Source organism: Lissotriton vulgaris, chromosome 3_2 (assembly GCF_964263255.1).
Source record: "Lissotriton vulgaris chromosome 3_2, aLisVul1.2, whole genome shotgun sequence".
Classification (NCBI taxonomy): Eukaryota; Metazoa; Chordata; class Amphibia; order Caudata; family Salamandridae; genus Lissotriton; species Lissotriton vulgaris.
Window position 1 is genome coordinate 183,284,667 of NC_141690.1, and position 23,042 is coordinate 183,307,708.

General features: G+C 45.4%; 1 protein-coding gene across 11 annotated transcripts in view; it reads right to left on the reverse strand.

Annotated features, from left to right (window-relative positions):
* Positions 1 to 23,042, reverse strand: part of ADD1 (adducin 1) — a 582,264-nt gene that overhangs the window by 203,577 nt on the left and 355,645 nt on the right. For all 11 annotated transcript variants that reach the window (XM_086964173.1, XM_086964167.1, XM_086964172.1 and 8 more), the window contains exon 10: positions 12,937 to 13,113. In XM_086964173.1, coding sequence (XP_086820299.1) covers positions 12,937 to 13,113 — 177 coding nt within the window. The remainder of the gene's footprint in view (positions 1 to 12,936; positions 13,114 to 23,042) is intronic.

Below are 23,042 nucleotides of genomic sequence, written 5' to 3' on the forward strand. Positions count from 1 at the left end.
AGGCACTCAATGTTTTTCGATAAAACTCTTAAGTGTAATATTTTTTAGTAGATCCAAGTGTAATATATAAACCACTGTCTCCAACGCTCTTTTTGGACAGACTCCTTTCACATAGTAGTGGAACCTCCAGGATGCACAGTTTTGTACAGGTTACTCTTGCAGAACTAGACTCAGTTTCTGCAAAGTACAGCTTCTGTGCTGGACTAAAGACCAGGAAACAAAAAGAATCAGAAAAATGAATTGTTTGATTGAAGGAGTTCTGAAAATGAGAACAAAACAGGGAAGTGGTATAATTTTCGATTCAAATGACTTTGTGAACCACGGGAGGGTCTGACTGTCAAGAAGTACAAACTGAAGAAAATTAGTGCTCTTCTGAGTTGCAAAATATAATCTGGGAATTAAGTGAAACACAAATTAGTGACCTTGAAATGTATTTTTAACTCCAGTACAAGTTGAAGGGGAAAGAGTTCTAGAAGGATTGATTACTGGATCACCAAAAAAGAATTCAGAAATCTTAATTAAGGTATTTTTTCACTACTCTGTTTAAAGAAAGAAATGTCACTAGCTTTAAAAAAAGGTTTTAATTCATCCATGCCACCAACCGGATGCATGAGTCACAACAACCTCTGGCACCACCACCCTTCTCTTTCCATGCAACTTGAGAAGTGCCAAAGTTTTCGGCTAAGGACTATAACCATTCCTAGGAAAGCAGGGATGGAGATCAGTGGAGGATCATGAGCGATAGAGCTCAGATCAGTTCAGTTTTTCAACATGAAACCAAAGGTGGTTTCTTTTGCACCACTAATAATTCAAGATTGGAAAGTGTTCTAAACCAGCTGCAGACTAAAAGAAAAGTTTGATATCATGATGGGGTCTATCCAAATAAGTTTAATATCTAAATATGGATAACGGTGGGTTCCTTGCAGTTGGCTATGAGTGGCTACATTGGGACATCACCTTTATAGAAACTCTTCGACCTGAGTATAGGGCAAGGAGTAGGCATTTCCAGGGACAATGTTGATCCGACAAAAATCTCAAGTACTTTATGATCTCATTCCAAATGGATTGGTGGAAATACACATCCTGACGTTTAGGAGAGGCCAGCAATTCTCCAATTTGCAAAGACTCCATCAGTCAAACAATTTGGAAGACGTTAGGAGGAAATTAGTCAGATTAAAGAGTCATGCATTGTTTGCCTCCCCATGTAGTCTTCTTGCAACCAACGGTGCCTATAGAAGAAGATTATTTTTTTTTTTAAAAACACTTTCGGTGTTTATATACAGCGATGAGATGCGACTCGGCGCCTCCGGTGTCTCCGTCCTGGGCGGCGTGGGAGGCAGATTTAGGGGTTGCCTTGGACCCGGGACAGCGGAGGCGGATAGGGACGCTCACCAAGAAGGTATCGTGTAACGCACGTTTCAAACTAATCCATTTTAATTTCATGCACCGCACTTACGTAACCCCAGTTGCTCTGTGCCGCATCGCGGCGGATAAATCGGATGCCTGTCCTCGGTGTGGTTCGGTGGGAGCCGGATTTCTCCATCTAGCTTGGGAGTGCCCACTAGTCGGGGACTTCTGGAGGGTAGTGGTGGCCTACATCCGGAGGGTCACGGGACTGCGTCTTGACCTGTCCCCGATCCATTGCTGGTTAGCCCTGGTCCCCAAACCTAAGAAGAGGAATCTGTCATATAAAATGCTGCAGCTGCTCTTAGTGCTGGCTAGACGGCGGGTGGCTATAACCTGGATGGGACAAAGGGCGCCAGATATGACATTATGGCTTTGGGATGTGGGGGAATGGACATTGGCTGAAGAAACGCACATGCAGCATACGCGTAGGGATGAGCGGCTACAGGAGGACTTGCTCGCATGGCGTGTGATGTGTGCGGTGGGGTCGACTGACAGCGACTGATGCTACTAGTGCTGAATTGTTCTCGTCCGAAGAATCGGGACCTGAGGAAGGGGTGGCGGGGGATGGGGAGGGAGAGAAGGGGCTGGGGTACTACCCTGATGACTATGCACATGTTCCTTAAGTCAGTTTCTGTAGTTGCACTGTATCCCGTGGATCTGATTCTTGCATTTCCTGTTCTATCTGCAACTGTTGGAGCCGTGCTGGGGGGTGAACTGTGTACACATGTATTTTCTACACCTTGATGCCAATTTTGGGGAGGGAACGTATTGTTAATTCTGCTGAAAAAATAAAGTTTTTTTTTCTTCACCCTTAAAAAAAATAACACTTTCGGTGTCAGGTAAAGTAGATTTCAAAGGGAGATGTTTTTGTAAGTCTTTATAAAGTTGTTATAAAGTTGTGGCAAAGATTCTCTTATGATTGACAAATTAAAAGAAAGAACAAGAAGCAGTTTGCTTCTTTCATTTTAATGCTTCTGAAGGATTTGTTCCCAGTAATGTTAAAATTCATGCTCCTTCATGCAGGAAATTAATCGGCGCATTCTCATAAGAGTCCAGCTCCTTTTTTCTTTTTACAGTCTTGCAGTACAACGGGCGTTGAACTGTAACTTTTTTTGAATTGAGAGCAAATATTGTTATGTAAACCACTCTCCTATAATTTTGTCAGCTACGTTGTGTTTTAAAAGCTGGTCAGAAGATTGGGTGATCAGAGTTGTGGTACTTGTGCCTAGCAATGTAGTTCTACTATACTCATTTCTATATCACTTTATCACTTGATGGAGATGCCCAAAAAATCCCCATCAAAGAGTAACTTTGAAGATCAGAGTGGAAGTGAAAACACTGAGCAATGTTGATTCTTCGGACGGTCAAGCAGAGATGGCTTATTTATTCTATGGTTCTCTTCTCTAATCTAGTGTCTACAAACAGCAAAATGGGATAAAAGCAGGATTTACTTACTCCTTTTGTTACTAAACATGCAACGAAAGCCTTGATTTCAAGAACTTTGTATCCATCTTATTAGAGGCACAGGAATAGACTTCATCTTTTTGTAAAGAAGTGATGCAGCTGTGCTTCATTACAGATAACCCTGATCTGGTTGTCTGATACGGAGAACCTGGAGGTAACTAAACTTCCTATAAGTAAGGAGATTTGGCTAAATACATATACGCCTCAGTGAGGAGTTCTGCCAAAGCTGAAGGGCATCAAGGGCAAAAAGCCTGACCTGGTTGGTACAGAGACAAAAGCGTTCATCAGGACATTAGGGAAGTTTGAGAAAGAAGGGTTGCATAGGATCTCCAGGGCAACTGTGTACATGGTAAGCTCTGATCGCCACAGAAAGATTTCAGCATTATATTTATAAGGTGGGAGGCGCCGGACTGTCACTAATGTCTGCAACCTCCTGAATGAAGACTGCTGCAGCCAAGAGGTTTTGCCTAACAAGAGGGGATCAGCACCGATGCTACGCCCCACCTGGTGAGAATGCTGTGCACCAGCGCCCAGTATCATGGAAACCTCATTGACTCTGAGGTATTGTCAGCATTGCAGAGCACTATCCTATGCATTGTATTTGCAGATCTCCATGGTGGGTGGGAGCTGGAACTGGGAAGCTTGATCTGGACAGAGCTGTTGTAAGGGTGAGCATTGTAAGAGCACTACCATTGACTGACAGTGGTGCTGGCTGCTGCGAGGTCCTTCAGTGAAGAGATGGCTGGATAGCAAAAAAGAATATCAAACAAGATTTTTCAGCCGAGGGGCAAGAGAAACTCTCCAGAAAAGGTTAGAGACATTCTATGGCTGAATTGCTGAAAGGCAACAGACATGACAGCAGTGGAACATATAGGAAACAAAATAAGAGATGGTAGCGAAAAAGGCAGGATTGAATGAGGAAAATGGAGCAGAAGATGGCACCATTGGAGATCTCGACTGATGCAATAGCTTCATATCTACATGTAGTGAAGGAAGTGAGGACCATACAAAGGTGAAAAATAAAGAAAAATTAATTACTGCTTTTTATTCTGATGCAATGATGTGATTCTACGAAAGATACCCTAATACCGGATAAGAAATGAGTTACTTACCTGTAACTGCAGTTATCCAGTATTGTTATCTTTCATAGATTGATGAAAACCTGAGGGACTGGAGCTCCTTCCGGGAAGGTTCTAGAGGGTGATGTCAGCTTATTGGTTGTTCTCGAAAGTTTGGTCCTTTATTAAATAAGGACTAGGATATGTTACTAAATATAAGGCCTTAGGCCTGCTACCTTCTATGTCTAATGTGCCATTACCCTTATAAATGCACCGGGGACTCCCATCTTGACGACAGGGAATGATTCAAGCATGTGAATCTATGAAAGATACCCTAATAATGGATAGCTGTGGTGATTTTAACATGGTGCTCAGGTGCAATACTGCAGTTGGAGAGCCATACAGAGGTACTTGACAATATAAGGAGGACTGTAATGCAAATGCTACTTACCAGTATGCATCTGTTCTTGGCATGTAGGGCTGCTGACATTCATATCTGTGCATAGATCGCCGCCTAGTGTTGGGTCCGGATGATTGCACATTGTTGTCCTGGAAGAGTCTTCGAAGTATCACGAGATAGGTGGCTCCTCCCCTGGACTACAGTGCGCATGGGCATCGCCTCCATCCCCAGATTGTTTTTAGCCATTGGCAGAGATGGAGTGAAGTATGCGAATGATGCCCATGCTAAGAGCATATAAATATATGTAAATGAATGCTGCAGCTGCTACAGGCGCCGGGGAGGAGGGCGGGCGATATGAATGTCAGCAGCCCTACATGCCAAGAACAGATGCATACTGGTAAGTAGCATTTGCAGTTCGAGGCATGTGGGCTGCTGAATTCATATCTGTGCATAGAATACATAGCAGTCCCTCCATTAGCGGCGGCCGCCCGTGCCAGCTGCAGCCGTCTGAAAAAGCGTTTTGAGAACAGCCTGGCCAACAGCTGCCTGTTGTTTAGAGTGCACATCTACACAGTAATGCTTTGTGAAAGTATGTGTTGTTGACCATGTAGCTGCTCTACAAATATCTTCTAAGGGAATGTTACCTAGGAAAGCCATAGAGGCCCCCAACTTTCTAGTGGAGTGGGCTCTTGGTGGAATTGTGAGAGTGCGTTTAGCTTTAGCGTAACAGATCTGAATGCATTTCACTATCCACCTAGCGATCCCAGCTTTGGAGATAGCGTTTCCCTTGTGGTGTGTGGCAAAAGCAACGAAAAGCTGCTTTGTTTTGCGAAAATCTTTTGTCCTGTCTACATAGTACATCAAGGCTCTCTTAACGTCAAGGGTGTGGAGCATCCGCTCCGCCAGCGTCTCTGGGTTCTGGAAAAACACTGGCAACTCAATTGTCTGGTTCATATGGAATTGAGATACCACCTTGGGTAAGAATTTAGGGTTAGTGCGGAGCACAACCCTGTTAGCGTGTACCTGGAAGAAAGGTTCTTGGATGGTGAGCGCCTGCAGCTCGCTAACCCTCCGTAGCGATGTGATTGCTACTAAGAACGCAACCTTCCAAGTTAGGAACTGAAGCTCACAAGAGTGCAGTGGCTCGAAGGGAGGACCCATCAGTCTGGTAAGAACCACATTGAGGTTCCATTCTGGAGCTGGTGGTGTCCTTGGCGGAATGACTCTCTTGAGTCCTTCCAAAAAAGCCTTGATCGCAGGGACCTTAAAGAGCGACAGATGTTGCCTATTCTGGAGGTATGCCGCCATAGCAGACAGGTGAATGCGGATGGAAGAGTACGCCAAATTGCATTGATACAGGTGGAACAGGTAACAAATGATGTTTTGAATGGAAGCATCTAGCGGGTCAATATTGTGGTTAACACAGTAGATGACAAACCTCTTCCATTTAGCCGCATAGCAAGCTCTAGTAGTGGGCTTCCTTGCCTCTCGAATGATGTCCATGCAATCGGGAGGAAGATTGAGGTAGCCAAACTCTAGGACTTCAGGAGCCAGATCGCCAGGTTGAGCTATTGCGGATCTGGGTGCTGAATGTCGCCATGGCTCTGCGTCAGAAGGCTGGGGGTGAGATGAAGCCTCTGATGCGGTACCACGGAGAGTTCCAGAAACGTGGTGTACCATGGTTGGCGAGCCCATGTTGGAGCAACCAGGATGAGAGTCATCGAGTGCTGCCTGAGTTTGCGTGCCACCAGCGGTATCAGAGGTGCTGGGGGAAAAGCGTACGCAAATCTGCCTGACCAGTTCATCCACATCGCATTGCCCTGTGATTGCGGGTGTGGGAACCTGGCGGCGAAGCTTTGGCATTTTGCGTTCTCTTTCGTGGCGAACAGGTCTATCTCTGGATGACCCCACTTTTGGAAGTACGGTTGGAGTACTGATGGATGTATCTCCCACTCGTGCATTTGATGGCTGTGCCTGCTGAGCAGATCCGCCATCTGATTGTCCTTGCCCGGGAGATGCTCTGCCATGAGGAAGATGTTCCTCTGAATGGCCCACTTCCACCTGCTCTGAGCCAGATGAGACAGCTGTGGAGAGTGTGTGCCTCCCTGCTTCTGGATGTAGTACATGGCCGTCATGTTGTCCGTCCGGATCAACACGACCTTGTCCCACAGATGTACTTTGAACGCCTTTAAGGCCATGAAGACTGCCATCAGTTCCAACACATTGATGTGCATCTTCCTTTGCTGTAGTGTCCATAGTCCCTGCACCGTGTACTGGAGTACATGCGCTCCCCATCCCTGGAGAGAGGCGTCCGTTGTCAGGACAATCTGTGGCACAGGCTCCTGGAATGGTCGGCCCTTGCAAAGGTTTTGTGGATTCCACCAATGCAGAGAGTCGTATGCCCGACCGCTCACCAAACCTAGGTCTGTCAGTTGCCCATGAGCCTGAGTCCACTGACGTGCAAGGCACTCCTGAAGCGGACGCATATGTAGTCTCGCGTGCGGGACGATGGAGATGCAGGAGGCCATCATGCCTATCAACTGCATGAACACCTTCGCTGGAAGCGAGTGTTGAGGTCTGAATCGTTGGATCAGCGCCTGAATACTGGCGATTCTCACTGAATTTGGCTGCGCAGTGGCTGCCAGAGTGTTGATAGTCGCGCCCAGATACTGTCGCACGTGGGCGGGCTGGAGATGGGACTTGGGGTAGTTGAGAGAGAATCCCAGATCGTGCAGGAGATGAATGGTGCGCGACACATGGTCGACGCACAGTTGTTCTGTCTTTGCTTGAATGAGCCAGTCGTCCAGGTAGGGGTAGACATGGACGTTCTGGCGCCGGAGATGCGCCGCCACGGTCGCCAAGCACTTTGTAAATACCCTCGGCGCCGTGGTGACCCCGAACGGCAGAACCCTGAACTGGTAATGCTGGTCCTGAATTGTGAACCTGAGATACTTCCTGTGGGAAGGATGCAGTGGGATATGAAAATATGCATCTTTCAGATCCAGCGTAGCCAGGAAGTCCCCCTGCTGAAGCAGAGGGAGCACTTGCTGTAACGTGAGCATATGGAAGTGCTCCGAGAGAATGTACCAGTTGAGGGGTCTTAGGTCCAGGATGGGCCTGAGGGATCCGTCCTTTTTGGGGATTAGAAAATACAGGGAGTAAACCCCCTTTCCCCTTTCCTGCAATGGAACGGGCTCTATTGCCCCTTTTTGCAGCATGACAAGGACTTCCTGCTGCAACAAGGTCAAGTGCTCGCCGGACATAGGACGGCTTCTTGGGGGTATGTTTGGTGGAATGGAAGTAAGTTCCAGACAGTAACCGTACTGGATAAGAGACTTGACCCACCTGTCCGTGGTGATGGATTTCCACGCGGGCAGGAACTGCTGGAGTCTCCCCCCGACCGGTGTTGTATGGTCGGGGGGCAGTAACAAGACGTCACTGTTTGTTGGCGGTGTTGGACCTGGAGCCGTTGTTTCCACGTCCCCTGCCCTTGATGTTATTGCCTCTGTAGCCACCTCTACCCTTGTTGTTGTATGAGGGTTGGGTGTTACTTTTGTAATACTGAGTGGACTGCGATGCCTGACCCCGCGAGGTGCCTCTGGAATTGGAGCGACGAAAGGAACCGCTCCGAAACTGCTGGGACTGGAGGGCCCCCATCGACTTGGCAGTGTCCGTATCTTTTTTCATTTTTTTCCAGCATGGCATCCACCTCAGGGCCAAATAGGTGGTCAGGATTAACAGTTTGGTTCAGTATTGTCGTCTGAATATCGGGCTTGAACCCTGAAATTCTCAGCCAAGCATGCCGTCTAAGCAACACACTGGTGTTGATTGCCCTGGAGGCTGTATCGGCCACATCCAGCGCACATTTTATGGATGCGTTTGTGATGAGCTTTCCCTCCTGAATCAGCATTTCTCCTGCCTCCTTGTATTGATCAGGCAGGTGTTGCAGTAGTGTTTCTAAGGTGTCATAATGAGCCCTATCATAGCGTGCAAGTAGGGCCTGTGTGTTTGAGATTCTCCAAATGTTTGCTGCCTGTGCAGCAATTCGTTTCCCTGAGGCTTCAAAGATTTTGGACTCTTTGTCTGGGGGAGGAGCGTCACCAGTGGTCTGCGAGTTCGCCCTCTTCCGAGCGTTGGATACAACCAACGAGTCCAGTGGCAAGTGTCCCTTGATGTATGTAGGATCCGAGGGCGCTGCCTTATATTTTCTGTCAATGCGAGGGTTGATGACCCGCGCCCGGGTGGGCTCCCTGAAGACCTCCGTTGCGTGTTTCAGCACCCCTTTAAGCATCGGCAGTGTCTTGACTGACTTTTCGGCTACTGAAAAAGTGTCAAATAAAAAGTCCACATCCACCGGGTCTGAGTGGAGCTCGACGTCGTGGTTAGCCGCAGCTCTCTCAAGGAGAGCGTTGAAGGCCGCTGAGTCCTCCGTCGGTGACGTCTTAACCGCAAATAGCTGCGGGTCCTGACCCGACTGCGGGTCGTCTGGGTCGGCTCCGGCAGACCAAGGAGCATGTTCCTCCTCCGGATCCGAGTACGCCGGATAGTTGTACTCGTCGTACTCCTCATCGTCACCCTCACCTGCAGTATAACCAGTAGGAGACCGTTCCACCTGTGTGGGAGACGAAGGCTCCATAGGGTCCGAAGCACCCGTCGAGTCCTTTTTGTGCTTAAGAGGAATCCGAAAATGCTCTAGCACCGGTTCCGCAGTGATTTTTCTCTTGAGAAGGGACAATTTCCCAGTATTGGCGTCGATGATGACCTCTCGGCGCTCTTCCTCTTCGAGTGGCCGGAGCCGATGCTTCGACACCCCTGACGCCGCCTTGGACGTTGATGACTCTTTTGAGGGCACGTCCGCCCCCTGCTTCGGAGCGAAGGCCTTCGGCGCCGACTTCGGCGGCAGGGTGTAGCGAATAGGCGTCTGTGCCTTCGCCGGCTTCGATGCGGGCTTCGGCTTCACTCCCTCCGGCTCGAGAACCTCAGTACTTCGAATCCGTTGGAGGGATTCCACTACCTTCCTCGCCAGCGTCGGAGAGGGCTTGACCGGCTTGTGAGCTCTCCCGGAGTTGGGAGTCGAGTCAGCCGGGGGCAGTGTCTTCGGAGTCGACACCTTTCCATCCTCGGTTCCGACGGTCGGAGCCGGTACAGCCGGAGCCGTGGAATCGCTTTGGCGTTTCTTCGGAGCCTTTTTTGGGTCGTCGACCCCCAATGTCTTCGGCGCCGACGCAGCCGCGTCGGCCGCCATTGCTTTCGGCGTCGACCCCGAGGCCTTGGGGTCGGCCATCTTGGCGTGGCTCTTTAAGTCGGCCATCTTGATTGTCTTAGGTGTTGACACCTCCCGAGCCTTCTGCACCAGCAATGGAGCTTTCACTTTCGGTTTCGAAACCGACTGCGTGGATCCCGATGGCTTCACTTTCGCTTCCTTCAACGGGAGTGGCCCCTCCGAAATGTCCGTGGCCGGGCCGAGAGGCGGGGCTGCTGGACTAGTAACGAGGTCTTGGGTAAGGCCCGCAGGCGATCCCTCGACCTGGGCCGTGTCTCGGGGATTAACCCCTAAGTCAGTTTGGGGATGCTCTTCCTCCGAGCTATCCCCCACGGTGGCAATGGCCTCATCGTCGTCCCCTACCTCGTCGCCGGCTTCATAAAAGTCTGCATCTTCCGCGTCGCCGGTTTCCTCTTCCTCCGACGCAGGGTTAGAGTCCGAAACTTCAAAACCTTCGAAGATGTTGTCCGGCAGGCTCGCAGGGGGTTCCGCCAACTGGGCCTGGAGCCGAGTGGCGCGACGCTGCTTCAGGGTCTTCTTGCACCTGAACTTTGAACAGGCCATACACCTGGTCTCGTCATGTTTCGGTGATAAACACTTGTTGCACACAGGGTGCACGTCGAGGTGTGAATATTTGGAATTGCACACCGGGCACTTCTTGAACGGAGTACGTTCCATGATAGGAACTTCGAGCGTCGAGTAGGCCCGTCCGCGTCGAGAGCACGCGGAGGGGCAGAGAGTGTTCAGAGCTGAGAATAAGATAACCCGAACGAAACAATACCGACGCCCAGCCTAAAGACCGTTAGGTCTCAAGTAGAAACAGAAAAGTACTATCGGTTCCGACAGCGGGACCGAAACACATCCGAACCCAATGGCGGAAAAAAACAATCTGGGGATGGAGGCGATGCCCATGCGCACTGTAGTCCAGGGGAGGAGCCACCTATCTCGTGATACTTCGAAGACTCTTCCAGGACAACAATGTGCAATCATCCGGACCCAACACTAGGCGGCGATCTATGCACAGATATGAATTCAGCAGCCCACATGCCTCGTGCCACATGCCACATGCCACATGCCACATGCCACATGTTTTTCCTGAATTCAAAAGGGAAAGAATATTGCTGAAGTAGTTTGTTGCTACTCTTTCTCTACAGTATGATTTTCCAGATTCCACAATTCTATGAAAAGCATAAAACTTCATAAGGATCTTTGGCCCTGGCCAAGATGGTGGGAGGATGGGAACTGTTACGGTTCGTTCTAAGTGCTCTTAAACTGAATCAACCTATGCACAAAAAAGGTATATACTCTGAAGACCAATTTGAATCTGGTGGTAATCCGGAATTGCGGTCTCTAGATCTTAGAATGGAAGCTCAAAAGAAAGAAACTTCTGGTCCTGAGTAAGTTGTTTCTAGGCCGGGGATGAAAGCATCCTTTTGGAGCCCTGCCAGACTCTGGCGAGACATGGAGGAAATTCCTTCATATTCACCAGACTGAGGCAGCTAAGACATTTTTAGAGGGTAGGGTGGAATCTACCTAAATGACTTTGGGATTCTCTTTCCTCCTCATCGCTCACTCATAGTTATTTTAGTTTTGTGTGACCTATTTCTGCTCTACTTCCCTCCTGATGTCTGGAACAATGGTTTGCATGATAGATCTAGTGGGCCTCTGTGTGGCAAATAATCATAAATTAATCCATATAGGGCTTCCTTCCAGCACTTCCTACTTGTTCTTTGCCTGTTCCCTTCCTTTCCCTGATATTCCTAATGTGTTACAGAACAATGTCGAATGGGGCCTAGGGTGATATTCAAAAGATTAAACTTCTGGGTGGTGGTCATATCTGTAAAGTATGCAGATTTACATGACCTTAGTGACATTTTCACCTTTGCGATGGATATCTTGTGTGGAAATCAGGTCCCATATGTTTGACCTCTGGAGTTCTCTTTTAATATATATATTATTTAAAAAAAAAGTTTATTGAAAAAGAGAATGTTACTGTCTCCACAGAGTTTTTTTAAATAGAATGGGCCATTGAGTACCAAACATGTACACATCTTGCCACACTGAACTCTCAAACCAAGAAAATCACAAAGATTTACACCCAGAAGAAGCCTCGGCTGGCAGCAGGTTGTCAGAAATTATGGTAATGCTGCTCAAAGCTGTATCAAATCTATACAGATCTGGATAATGCATCAGGTCCCTCATACCTCTTACCTTGCTACAGCACCGTCTATCCCACATCCTGTTGTAGGATAGATACTATGAACAGGAGGCACTTTTCTAAAACCCCAATCATATTCTGTGCCAAATACATTGGAACTAACAATGTGAAGTATTATTCAGCAGTAAATGTAGGTTGTCTGAGTCAGCAGTATAATCATTTGCTTCCCAGTCAACATACTAGTTGCAGTCAGCCAAATGGCAGTGGCACACGACTATGTGTGCAAGCGTTTTAGACAATAAGATTTAGTTAGAAGGCAAGAATGGCCCTTTCACGAAAGGGAGAAAACATAAAATAAAAATTGACAGTGCTCAATCCTTTTCAGATTACTCTGCACTTGCCAATTTAGCAGACAGGCCTTTGAGTATGATATTGCGGCTCTGCAAAAGCTTCTGCTGTGGTGTTGCTCTTCTGTTTGGTCTGATAACTTTCAGCTATGCCGATATTATGAGGTCAGCAACACAACCTGCTTTTAAATGTCTGAATCACACCTCTCAATTAGCCCCACTCCTCTTTCTCCTTTAATGTTCTGCTTCACCAGATGACCTGTTCTTCCCTTTCTCCCCACACCTAACTTGTGTTGCTTAGTCAGGACTCGTGAGCTGTTCAGTAAGGTATTTATAAGAAAAACAACAAAGAAATCTGTGAATGGAATATTCTTCAGGTTGGCAAGTTGTTTGCTTTCTTTTTCTTTTGTGCAATTTGTGTTTTTGTGCCTATTACAATCTTAGCAATACTGTTGTAAACAACAAGTTTCACATTACCTTCCCACACACCAAATCAACATTCAAAGTGCACAGAGTCTGAACAATCCTGCTGCCATCTAGAATCACTGTAAATTGTCTAGAGCAGTGTTGAATTGCACACCATGTTCGTATGCCTTACACTAGTGTGGATAAGTAGTGTGTTTCAAGAGAGCTATATTGAAATTATGTATTTTCATAAACATCTTGGAGCAAAATAAGTTAACCATACAGGCAAAATTAACTGTCAATGCTTGATCTGTCAAGTATCATTCTAGAACTATGGTAGTTCTTTCTGAATCAAATTCCGACAGGTAGTATCAATATGAACTCCACAAATCAAAACTTCATTGAAATAGAGTATATGATGCGCTCCTTCTTACCAGATTATCAAGCATACGCATTAAGGCTTCAAACTCTTGCTCTCCAACCTGCCACTTTGGATGAGCTCCACTTCCTTCTCCTGCTGGAGACTCTGGTGTTCGGGATTTGCATTTATATTTTCCTGGGTCTAATAGAACCAAGTTGTCAGGACCTCCTGAGCTAGCCAATGTGCGGACCTAAATGGAGGAAAACATTTATATTAATAGAAACAAATGAACTGTCCATGAAAGAGTGTAGAAGGAAACAATCCGGACAATCTTATACTTGCTGCTGAATTCAGCAATTGGTTACATTTATGAGAATAGACTTTTTGAAAGTTAGGAAATAAATCATACTAATACGGATCTTGGGTAGTCATAAGTTAAGCACACTCAATAAGTAATATTCTGTGTTAATTACTTGAGGATTCATAAAATTCACTGCTTAGCTTTGCTTAAATAAAATAGAAATTCCACAATTTATTTTTTCATTTATAATTTTTCAAATCCAGAAAATAGACTCCTGACTAAAGGTTGTTCGCTCAAATAAATGAGAAAAATAGGAGTCATTTATAAACTGCAATGTTGTAATAGTGCAGAGGTTATTTACAACTTACGATAGGAAACAATTTCAAAATGCTATAAACAAAAATTATACATAACTAAGCTTGGTCTACTCATTTTATCACCCTTGTAACAAACGAAAGATTGAATTAATATTCTGCGATTGAAGACTCCGATTAGGAAAATAGATTTTAAATCAAGCCCATCGCAGGACTGAAACGGAGTTATACTGTGCATGCACAAACCAGTGACTTGATCATATAGTTAAAATCTGAATCTTCGACAAATACTTGTACATGGAATCGCTAGAAGGAATGCATCATTATATACCTGTAACACCTATCTCTACCAGTCCGAATATAATCACAGTAAATACTCACCGAAACACGCAATGTGCTCAATGTTTGTACTTTGTGGAATAATAAGCTTTACATGATGCATCTTCAGCAAGTACAAACCCTCACCCTCTGCTTTCTACACAGGTCTCAAGATAGAGCATGTCGGTATAAACTAGAGTCAGCACAGGAACTGTGAGGGGAAAAGGGACTGTGGGCTAAAATCAGAAGTCATATACCGGAGACTACTTACATCACGTTTATAGACTCCTTTTCATAACGAAATGGCACTCTTGTTATCGACCTAGGAAGATTAAAGGTGCATTAATGTGGGAACCAGTGAAAACTCACATCTCTCTTGCCTGTGCATTAGCCATTGGAGCTGCCACAGCCCACCTTGACCCGCTGCAGCAGTGGCGACAGATAGGTGGCAGGGCTCTGAATACTTTTTTTAACCCTATATTTCTTGCAGGTGTGCTTTTTTACCCAACGAAAGAGCTGCTTTTGAACATGCTTAAGTAACATGTCTGGGTTAACATTTGTGTAATGACCTGCGTGTCATCTAGTCCTTTACATCACACACAGCCTGGGGTTCCTTATTCTAGAAAATCTCATACTGCTTATGTAACTCTAGAACGCCACTGGTCAGTTGCTGCTGGCGCCGTGTGGATAGGACGTTACCTTTGTATTTACCTTCTCTTCATTGAATAAATCATCATTAATCAACACCATCCAGTGTACCATCTTTATTACACTAGTGACGAAAGCTGGAAGAAGCTAGATAAACACTATCTCACCTAAGTCAGCACCGTATTAGAACGTTATCACTTTGGGAAGAGTCTACAACAACCACAAGAATCTGTTGAGGTTTATGTGACCCATTTACGAAACTGGCCTTCACGTGCAAATTCGAAGGTGCTTTTGAAGAACGCATACGTGACCAGCTTTTGTTAGGTTGCACCGTAGAAAAAGTGAAAGATGAACTATGGCAAAAAGATGATCCCCAAGCTTGTTGAGGTCATCTCAATTGCCAAGCGTATTGAACTCTATCTTGATTGTGTAGAAGTGATAAAAAAAGGATAATGTCACTCCTAATGCAACTAGTGAGAAAGTACAAGCTGTAACAAAATCCAAAGCAGATTGAGCCTCAGACTTCAAGGTATAACAAACCTCTCTTGAAAATGCTATCGCTATGACTGTGTTGGTTACCTGGCCAATGACAAGACTTGTACTGCTTTGCATTCCAAATGTCTAAAGTGTGGGAAAGTTGGTCACGTGACAAAAGCATGTAGAGGGTCAAAAGTTCAAAAGAACAAGCGAGTGAAAGAAGTTTGGGTTCAAAATGGGTCAGACTCTGATCCTGACGAGCTACATTGTGGGGAGGTCTTGGCTCAGCCCTGTCAGAGCAAGTGCAAAAACCCCATCAACAGTGTTCGAGTAAATGGTCATCCAATCAAAATGCTTTTTGACTCCGGGGCGAAAATCACATTAGTTCGAAAGAGTTTTTATGATACATCTTTACTGGGAAAAGTGAAGGTCTCAAAACCTGATATCACACCACTTACTTACGGTGGCCAACCTATCAAGTTATTTGGATACTTTGAGGGTGACAGAGTACAGGAGCAAACTCACCGCTGGAAAAATCTACATCCCCTACAGGGGTGACAGTATAATAAGCTGGATCCACCAAGCCGAACTCGGAGTCATGTTAATCCCTGGTGGCGACCCATGCATAGTCCAGAAGGGAGTCCAACTGTCATCTCTTCTCGATGCTATTGATTCATCCGAGACTGCCAAGGTTGATCAAATGGAGGGTTTATGCACGGAATTTGAGCAGGTCTTTAGGGAGAAGTTGAGTTGTTTGTCTGACTATACACATAAGATCACTCTGAGGCCTGGTGCCATCCCTTTCACGTGCAAAGTGCGTAGTGTACCACTAGCCCTGAGAAAGTCCATCCAGAAAGAACTACAGAAGCTGCTACAAAAAGGCATTATAGTTGAAACTGAGGCGAGTGATTGGCTGGCTCTGGTTGTACTCGCTCGCAAGACCTCTGGTGAGGTGAGACTATGTGTAGACTTGCGCACTCTCAATCGTGCAGTCCTAGCTGACAAATATCCTCTACCTAATATTGCAGAGATGCTGATGCAGCCAAGTGGGGCTGAAGTCTTTTCTTCACTAGATTGTAGGGCTGTGTATCACCAGATTAGGATTGATCCTGATTCTATGAATCTTACCGCGTTTGTAACGCCGTTTTGCACATACAAATTTACGAGGCTCCCCTTTGGCCTGAATTCTGCAGCCTCGGTCTTTCCGAGAGCTTTGGAAGATGTCCTGCACGTGTTACCAGGCATCAAAATATACCAGGTTGACGTCCTGGTACATGGCTCTTCTCAGAAATTACATAACGAAAGATTGAGAGCTGTCCTAGAACAAATTAAGTCTCATAGTTTAACTTTGTGTGAGAATAAGTGTAAATTTAACCTCACAGAAATTGATTATTTGGGGCATAAGTTGTCTAAGGAGGGCGTGAAACTCAGAGACCATTTAGTGAATACAATAGAGAATCTTCCCATACCTCATTCCAGAGATGAGTTGGTCACTTTTCTTGGCATGGCTAAGTATTATAATAAGTTTGTCCCACAGTTTGCTTCTCGCACCTTCACTCTAATGGCTCTCCTCAAGAAAGCTGTGAGATTTACCTGGTCGCCACAGTGTCAGGTAGAATTTGAGGATATAAAGGGAGCTTTGAGCGGGGTCCCTTCCCTTCAGAGCTTTGACACTGCCGCTCAGTCCATCCTCATCACCGCTCAGTCCATCCTCATCACCGATGCTAGCTCCAAGGTTCTTGGTGCTGTGCTTAAGCAGGTGAAGGACGGAAAGGAGATTACTATTATGTCTGTCATGGGCGCTGGTGGGGCCAGAAATACAATACTCTGTCATTGAAAAGGAGACATTATGCATTTTTTGGGCAATTTAGAAACTTAAAAAATTTCTTTGGGGAAGTTCTTTCGTAGTACAGTCAGATCATAAACCCTTGAAAGACTTGTTCACAAAGAAAAGTTTAGATGCTGTGTCCTCAAGGATCGCAAGGTGGATAGTCACTCTCCAAGACTATGACTTTAGTGTAAACCACATTCCTGGTGTTCAGAACAAGGTCTCAGATTGTCTTTCCCGCCTTGTTCTGAGTGCCCATAATCGCACCTTTGACACTTCTGGAGACGCATGGTGGGAGGATGACAATTATAAAGTATGTGAGATCATGACTGGCGTTTTGAGTGAGGAAGAAAAGAAGTTTTCCATGGAAGGTGATCCTGTAATCCTTGAAATCCGCAAGTTCGTAACTGAAGGTTGGGGAGGCATAAGAAGTCTGAATGAGGAGACACGTACATTTTGGAATGTGCGTCATGAGTTGTCAGTTTCCTCTGGATTACTGTGGAGGGGTACCAGATTCGTCCCTGCCCTTTCTGTTAGACAAAAGATTGTTCAGCAAGCTCATCAGGGACACCAGGGCATCTCCAGGACCAAGGAAAGGATTAGGTTACACTTCTGGTGGCCCATCATGCGCTCCACAAGGAGGTATCCTTGTGGAGCGCATGATGCGAGATTGTTCTGAATGCAATGCATGTGACAAAGTCTATAATACTAGGGTGCAGCCAATGGATGTGCGAAGATCCCTGGTTGTTGTTGGCAGGAGGTGGCATTGGATCTCCTGGGTCCCATTACGAGCAGGTCCGGCCAGTCCTTTGTTCTTGTGTTAATAGACATGTTATTCGGGTGGCTGGAGATCAAGTTCACTCAACACTGAGACAAGAGATGTCACCAAGTTCCTCGATGAAGTCTTCTCGCGTGAGGGCCTCCAGATTGTCTCCTAACCGACAACTGTGTTCAACTAGTCTCAAGAGTGATGGAGGAATACTTGGCAGAAAGGGGAATCAGGCACAAGCGTTGGGCTCTCTACCATCCGGAAACTAACGGAATGGTAGAGAGGCTTAACCGGGTCTTAAAAGAATCAATCCAACTGGCCAAAACCCAGAATAGAGACTGGAAGTCGGAGGTAGTAGAACGTGTGTCAATTTACCACCTCACTCCATCACAAACAAAGTGCCTTTTGAACTGTTTCGAGGATGAAGCCCCAATACTCGCATGTTCCAAGTGTGGATGAGGGACATGCGAGTGCGAGAGTGGGTTTGGATGCTGGTTCCTGTGTGGTGATTTTTACTAAAGAGTCCAGTGTGGGTTCCCCTTGTATGAATCCTGGTGAGGTATCCTGGCAAGAGGGTCGAGCTTTGAAGATTGCCAAGAGGAAAGAGTATTTTGATTCCAGGCATGCGGTCACTCACACTCGCATGCGAGTGGGCAAAACAGTGAGAGTACGTCTTCCCCTGAAGTCTGCTGGAATCTCAAAATACTCCTTGCCTTTTGTTGTGAAGAGACTCTTTCAGAATGCAGTAAAGTTTAATGATGGTCGGATTTGGAATTTGAACAGGATTGCCCCCATACGCTCTGTGGTACATTCTGAGTTGGTTGTTCCAAAAAACTCTACTAAAGAATGACCTGCTCTACGAAAGAGTTCTCGCACTGTAAAGGTTCCGGAAAAATTACATGATTTTGTTCTTCATTGATGTTTTCTTTACTCTTTATTTGTTCTTGCTTTGCTTCCTCCTTACTCCTGGTCCCACTTTACTTCTCTTTTCTGTTTTCTTGTGTAAAAGGGGAAGGTGTGTAATGACCTGTGTGTCATCTAGTCCTTTACATCACACTCAGCCTGGGGTTCCTTATTCTAGAATTCTCATATTGCTTATGTAACTCTAGAACTCCCTCTGGTCAGTTGCTGTTATCGTCATGTGGGTAGGATGTTACCTTTGTAGTTACCTTCTCTTCATTGAATAAATTATCATTAACCAACACCATCCAGTGTACCATCTTAAAGGAAGAGAACAGTGAGTTGTGCACAACGTTACCAGCTTAGCAAAACAGGTAACATGTTCTCTAGGCCACAGCTTAAATAAAGCATTTAACAATTCAGCCAACCTACAACACCTACAGTTAATGGAAAAGTCACTATTTGTAAGGCGCTATCTTTAAACATGATACTCGGAGCTTTATTCCTCAAACATTCAACTTTCACTAAATTACCCCTCACTACATTTGTCAAACTCGTCAGCTTGTCTGCACTCTTTCTACAGTATCCCTGCTCATCTCACACCTACTCCTTTCTGTATCCTTCACTCCCGGCTCTTGCACTCTGCCTTGTCTCCCTTTCTCTGGCACTACTTTTCTCTCCTTCACACTTCCACTTCCACCTCACTTTTCTTCCTCTCATCTGTTTTCCACCATTTTCCCTGTGATAACTTTAACACTCTCTCTTCCTTTTTTCACAACTCTTCTGTCATTGTCTCTCTTTTTCAGACACGCACTAGCTCTCCACCATCCCCCTTCTCAGAAGAGCTCTGCTCCTGTGTGCACATCAGCTTTTTTAAGGGAACGCTACACAAACAGGAAACATTCACCTTTGCTCTTCAGGACAGGTTTAGGGGAAAACGACCATGGAACGTTTTTTACCACTTCACAACACTCATTTGGGGTGGACAGCCATCAGCAGAGTCCCAGTGGTGCAAACTAGGTGAATTTCATTGTAGAAGGCGCCTCCCATATCTCCTTACATTTCAAAACATAAATCTGAGAGGTTCAACAGCTGTAGGAAAGCACAACCCTCAGCTCCCTAACAGGTTGGCCACATATCACACAATGTCTCAAGCCACACCTTGGGAGCTCATAAGCTCATTCTACCTCTGTATTATGGGACTTGCAGTGCTTTACTTACTAGAAAAAGAGCAGCACTACATTGTCCAAAATGGAAGCACTGAAACCGTGGCTGTGTACGCGGTCTGGCTCGCTCGGAAGAGTTCTGCTCCTGTTTGCACATCAGCTTCTTTAAGGGAACAGTGCACATAAACAGGAAATAATTGACTTTGCTCTTTAGGACAAATATATGGGCTAAAAACATAAACCAAGCCCTTTCAAACTTCCACTCCCTCAAAAACATGCTCTCCTCCTCTTCTTAGGGTGTCTTATACACACACAAAAAATGCCTCTTTAGGCATCTGTGACCTGCTCTCCCCTTCTTTCGCTTTTTCCTTCACACTATTTCTCCTCTTCTACCTCAATGTCAATAACCACTACCTTCACAAACTACCAATCCCTGGCACTCTTCTTTTCAATCTATTCTCAACAACTCTCACAACTATCTATTCACCATGCCACATAATTCTACTACACAAATACACTTCACAACACACAGTTCCACACCAGACAAATAAACAACTAACAATTCCAATACAGCACACAATTCCGCTACACACCACGTAAATCTACTACAACACTAAAAGGTAAAAAAAGATTATAATTTTCAATGCCAATAACACAAATGCGAGACCTAATGCATCAATAGTCACCTGTATTACGAAAATGACATAGCTACTCTACAGTAATAACATTTCACAGCTGAGTTTTACTCCTACCTGGCTGCAGTAAATTGTTTTCACTGTGACATCAAAATGCCTGCTACTATGCTCATCAGACAGAGTGAAGGGCTAGTCACAGAACAGATAGAATCCCTACTACATGAACAATGAAAATGAGGACTATATTTATAACTAGTCTAAACTGTTTCCCTGAAATAAACTGACAGTAACAGAAAGGAAAGCCAAAAAGGCATTGGCAAAGTCAATAATTCTGGGTACGTTATAACAAAGTACTTTTTCACAGATTGCAAAGTTTGTCTGTAGAGTGTTGTGGACTGGGGAGCAGTGCTTGTGAAAATGAGTCAACCTTTGGCTGCATACGTGGGTTCATGGATTGATGCATAGGAGACTGAATGCCTATTACCTGAGCCCCACAAATTAACAAGTGTTTCTGTTCACCCTGCCAAGTGAATACAGACCTTTCTTCAGCCATGCACTAGCTCATGTTGTATCACAAAGACAACTATTCACAGTATAGTTGGGCAGATCGAGTACTATACAAAGACTTGGAACAATTATCCCCATATCAAATTCATGCTGCTCTTGGGTCCAGTCTACAGTATCACAGATAGGGAGAGTGGTCCAATATACCACAGCCTAGAAAAGCGGTCTTTAAACCGGTGGCTGGTGTTGGAAAGTGGTCCAGTGTGGTACACGAATTGTGTGCATTCAAGTTCGAAGGAATACTGGTGCATTTAGGTAACAGCACTTCAGACTAATAAGACTATAGCCCTCATTGTTGCCAATATTTATTTATTTAAGACTTTTATATAGTGCCAGCCAGACCTGAAGGTATCGGAGTGCTTTACAACATTTGTCATGTAGCAATGGAATATACAGGTTGACAATAGTTAACACATTGATTTGTGACTAGTCTTGTTTAGGTAAGGGGAGCACACAAGCGTGTCCAGAGGGAGGGGAAGTAAAAGTCTTCTTATCAAACGGACTATATACTCTAATAGGCTGCAGTTATCCCTTCAGAAGAGTTCGGTTGAAGAAGAGGTATTTGAGCTGGCTTTTGAATTTTATGAAGGAGGGGTTAGTCCTGATATGGACTGGGATGCCGTTCCAGAGTTTGGGTGCATTTCCAGAGCAGGAGCGAGATAAGGTTTTTTGTATGCAGGTTTTCAGAGGAACGAGAAGTAGAGTGTTGGTACTCCTGAGATTTCTTGTCTGACCAGCTTTATTGAGTTTGGAGGCAGGTAGGTAAGTTTGCCAGTGTGCAGGGCTTTGTGTGTGAGACTAGCAGTTCTGTAGTTGGCACGCCTTTCGATTGAGAGCCAATTTAGTTCTCCGAGAGTGGGCGAACATGTGTTCGTATTGCTTTACTCCAGTGCCCATCCTGGCTGCTGCGTTTAGAGTTGATCTGAGGGGAGCTAGGTGAGATTTTGCCGTGCCTGTGAGCGTTGCATTCTCGTAATCCAATTTGGACAGAACTAGGGATTGTGTAGCCTGTTTAAGGTCCTTGGGTGGGATGAAGGGTTTTATTTTGTTAAGTAGTTTTAGGTTGAGGAAAGCGCTCTTTGCAGTGCTCTTCTGTTTGACCATGTCTAAGTTTGGGTCCAGAGTGACTACCTGTGGTTTTACTGAGTCGGCCAGGATGAGATTACAGTTAAAAGCATCAATGCTTTTTAGCCATTCTGTGATTTGGGTGGGGTCTGCTCTTTGTTGGATATGAGAAGGATTTCCGTCTTATCTTGGTTAAGTTTCAGGTGATTGAGGGATAGCCAGTGTTGGACTTTTCTTAGAGTGTCGTTTAGTCTCTGAATGTCACCAATGGAGGAAGTTTCTAGGTAGATCTGGATATCGTCTGCTTAGAGGTGGAAGGGGATGTTGGCTTTTTTTAGTATGGTGGTGAGGGGCTCCATGTAGATTTTGAACAGTGATGGTTATTTATGCTTTTTTATGTAGTCTATAGAGGAGAAGCAGAGGTCAATCCCACTCTGGAGGTACACCTAACAAACAACAAGATTAGATGCTTTCTATTGAGTTTGCCCAGGAAGCAGGGAAGTCCATGGGCTGCGTTTGAATCCAGACGCGCTACTTGGATGTGTGGTGGGAATTACAGAAACAAATACATGGCCACTCCCTATTTTCACACTAGTTTCTGCATCATGGAGTGTCTCTCCTCCATAAAGCCACACCAAAATACTGAATTTGGAGCAGGGGCAGGAGGCACAATGTTTCTTCCGAAGAAAAGAGTATATCGCACCAACACTAGACTTTAGACCTAACTAGACTATCCAGTTGACATATTGTGTCTGTATATTTCATTATCTCATGTTGGGATTGATCACTTATCCACTCACAGAACATGCATGCATGTAGTTTTATATTGCCCTTGTGAAGAGACACAGAAACCCTGAGGGCACAACCCCACCAGCAGTAGCACAAAATCACTTCCTAGAAAATCAACAAAGGCACCATGAGTTTAAAGTACTGGGGCAGCAATAGGTTTTAGCCCTATTTCAGGGAGTTTATTGAGATCTAGAAGTATAAAGGAACAGCCATTCCCTGGTGCTTCAACAAATAAAACAAAAGGCCATCTGTTGATGAATCCAGCAGTCTCCTCTCTACACACAACACAAAAAACCCTTCAGATTAGCACTTCATATCTTAGTAGTCTTAGTATTATGTGCCCATGCCGGTATCCGTCAACAGTCTTTGGGAATGGGCAATGTCTAACCTGTTATATGGTCCCTT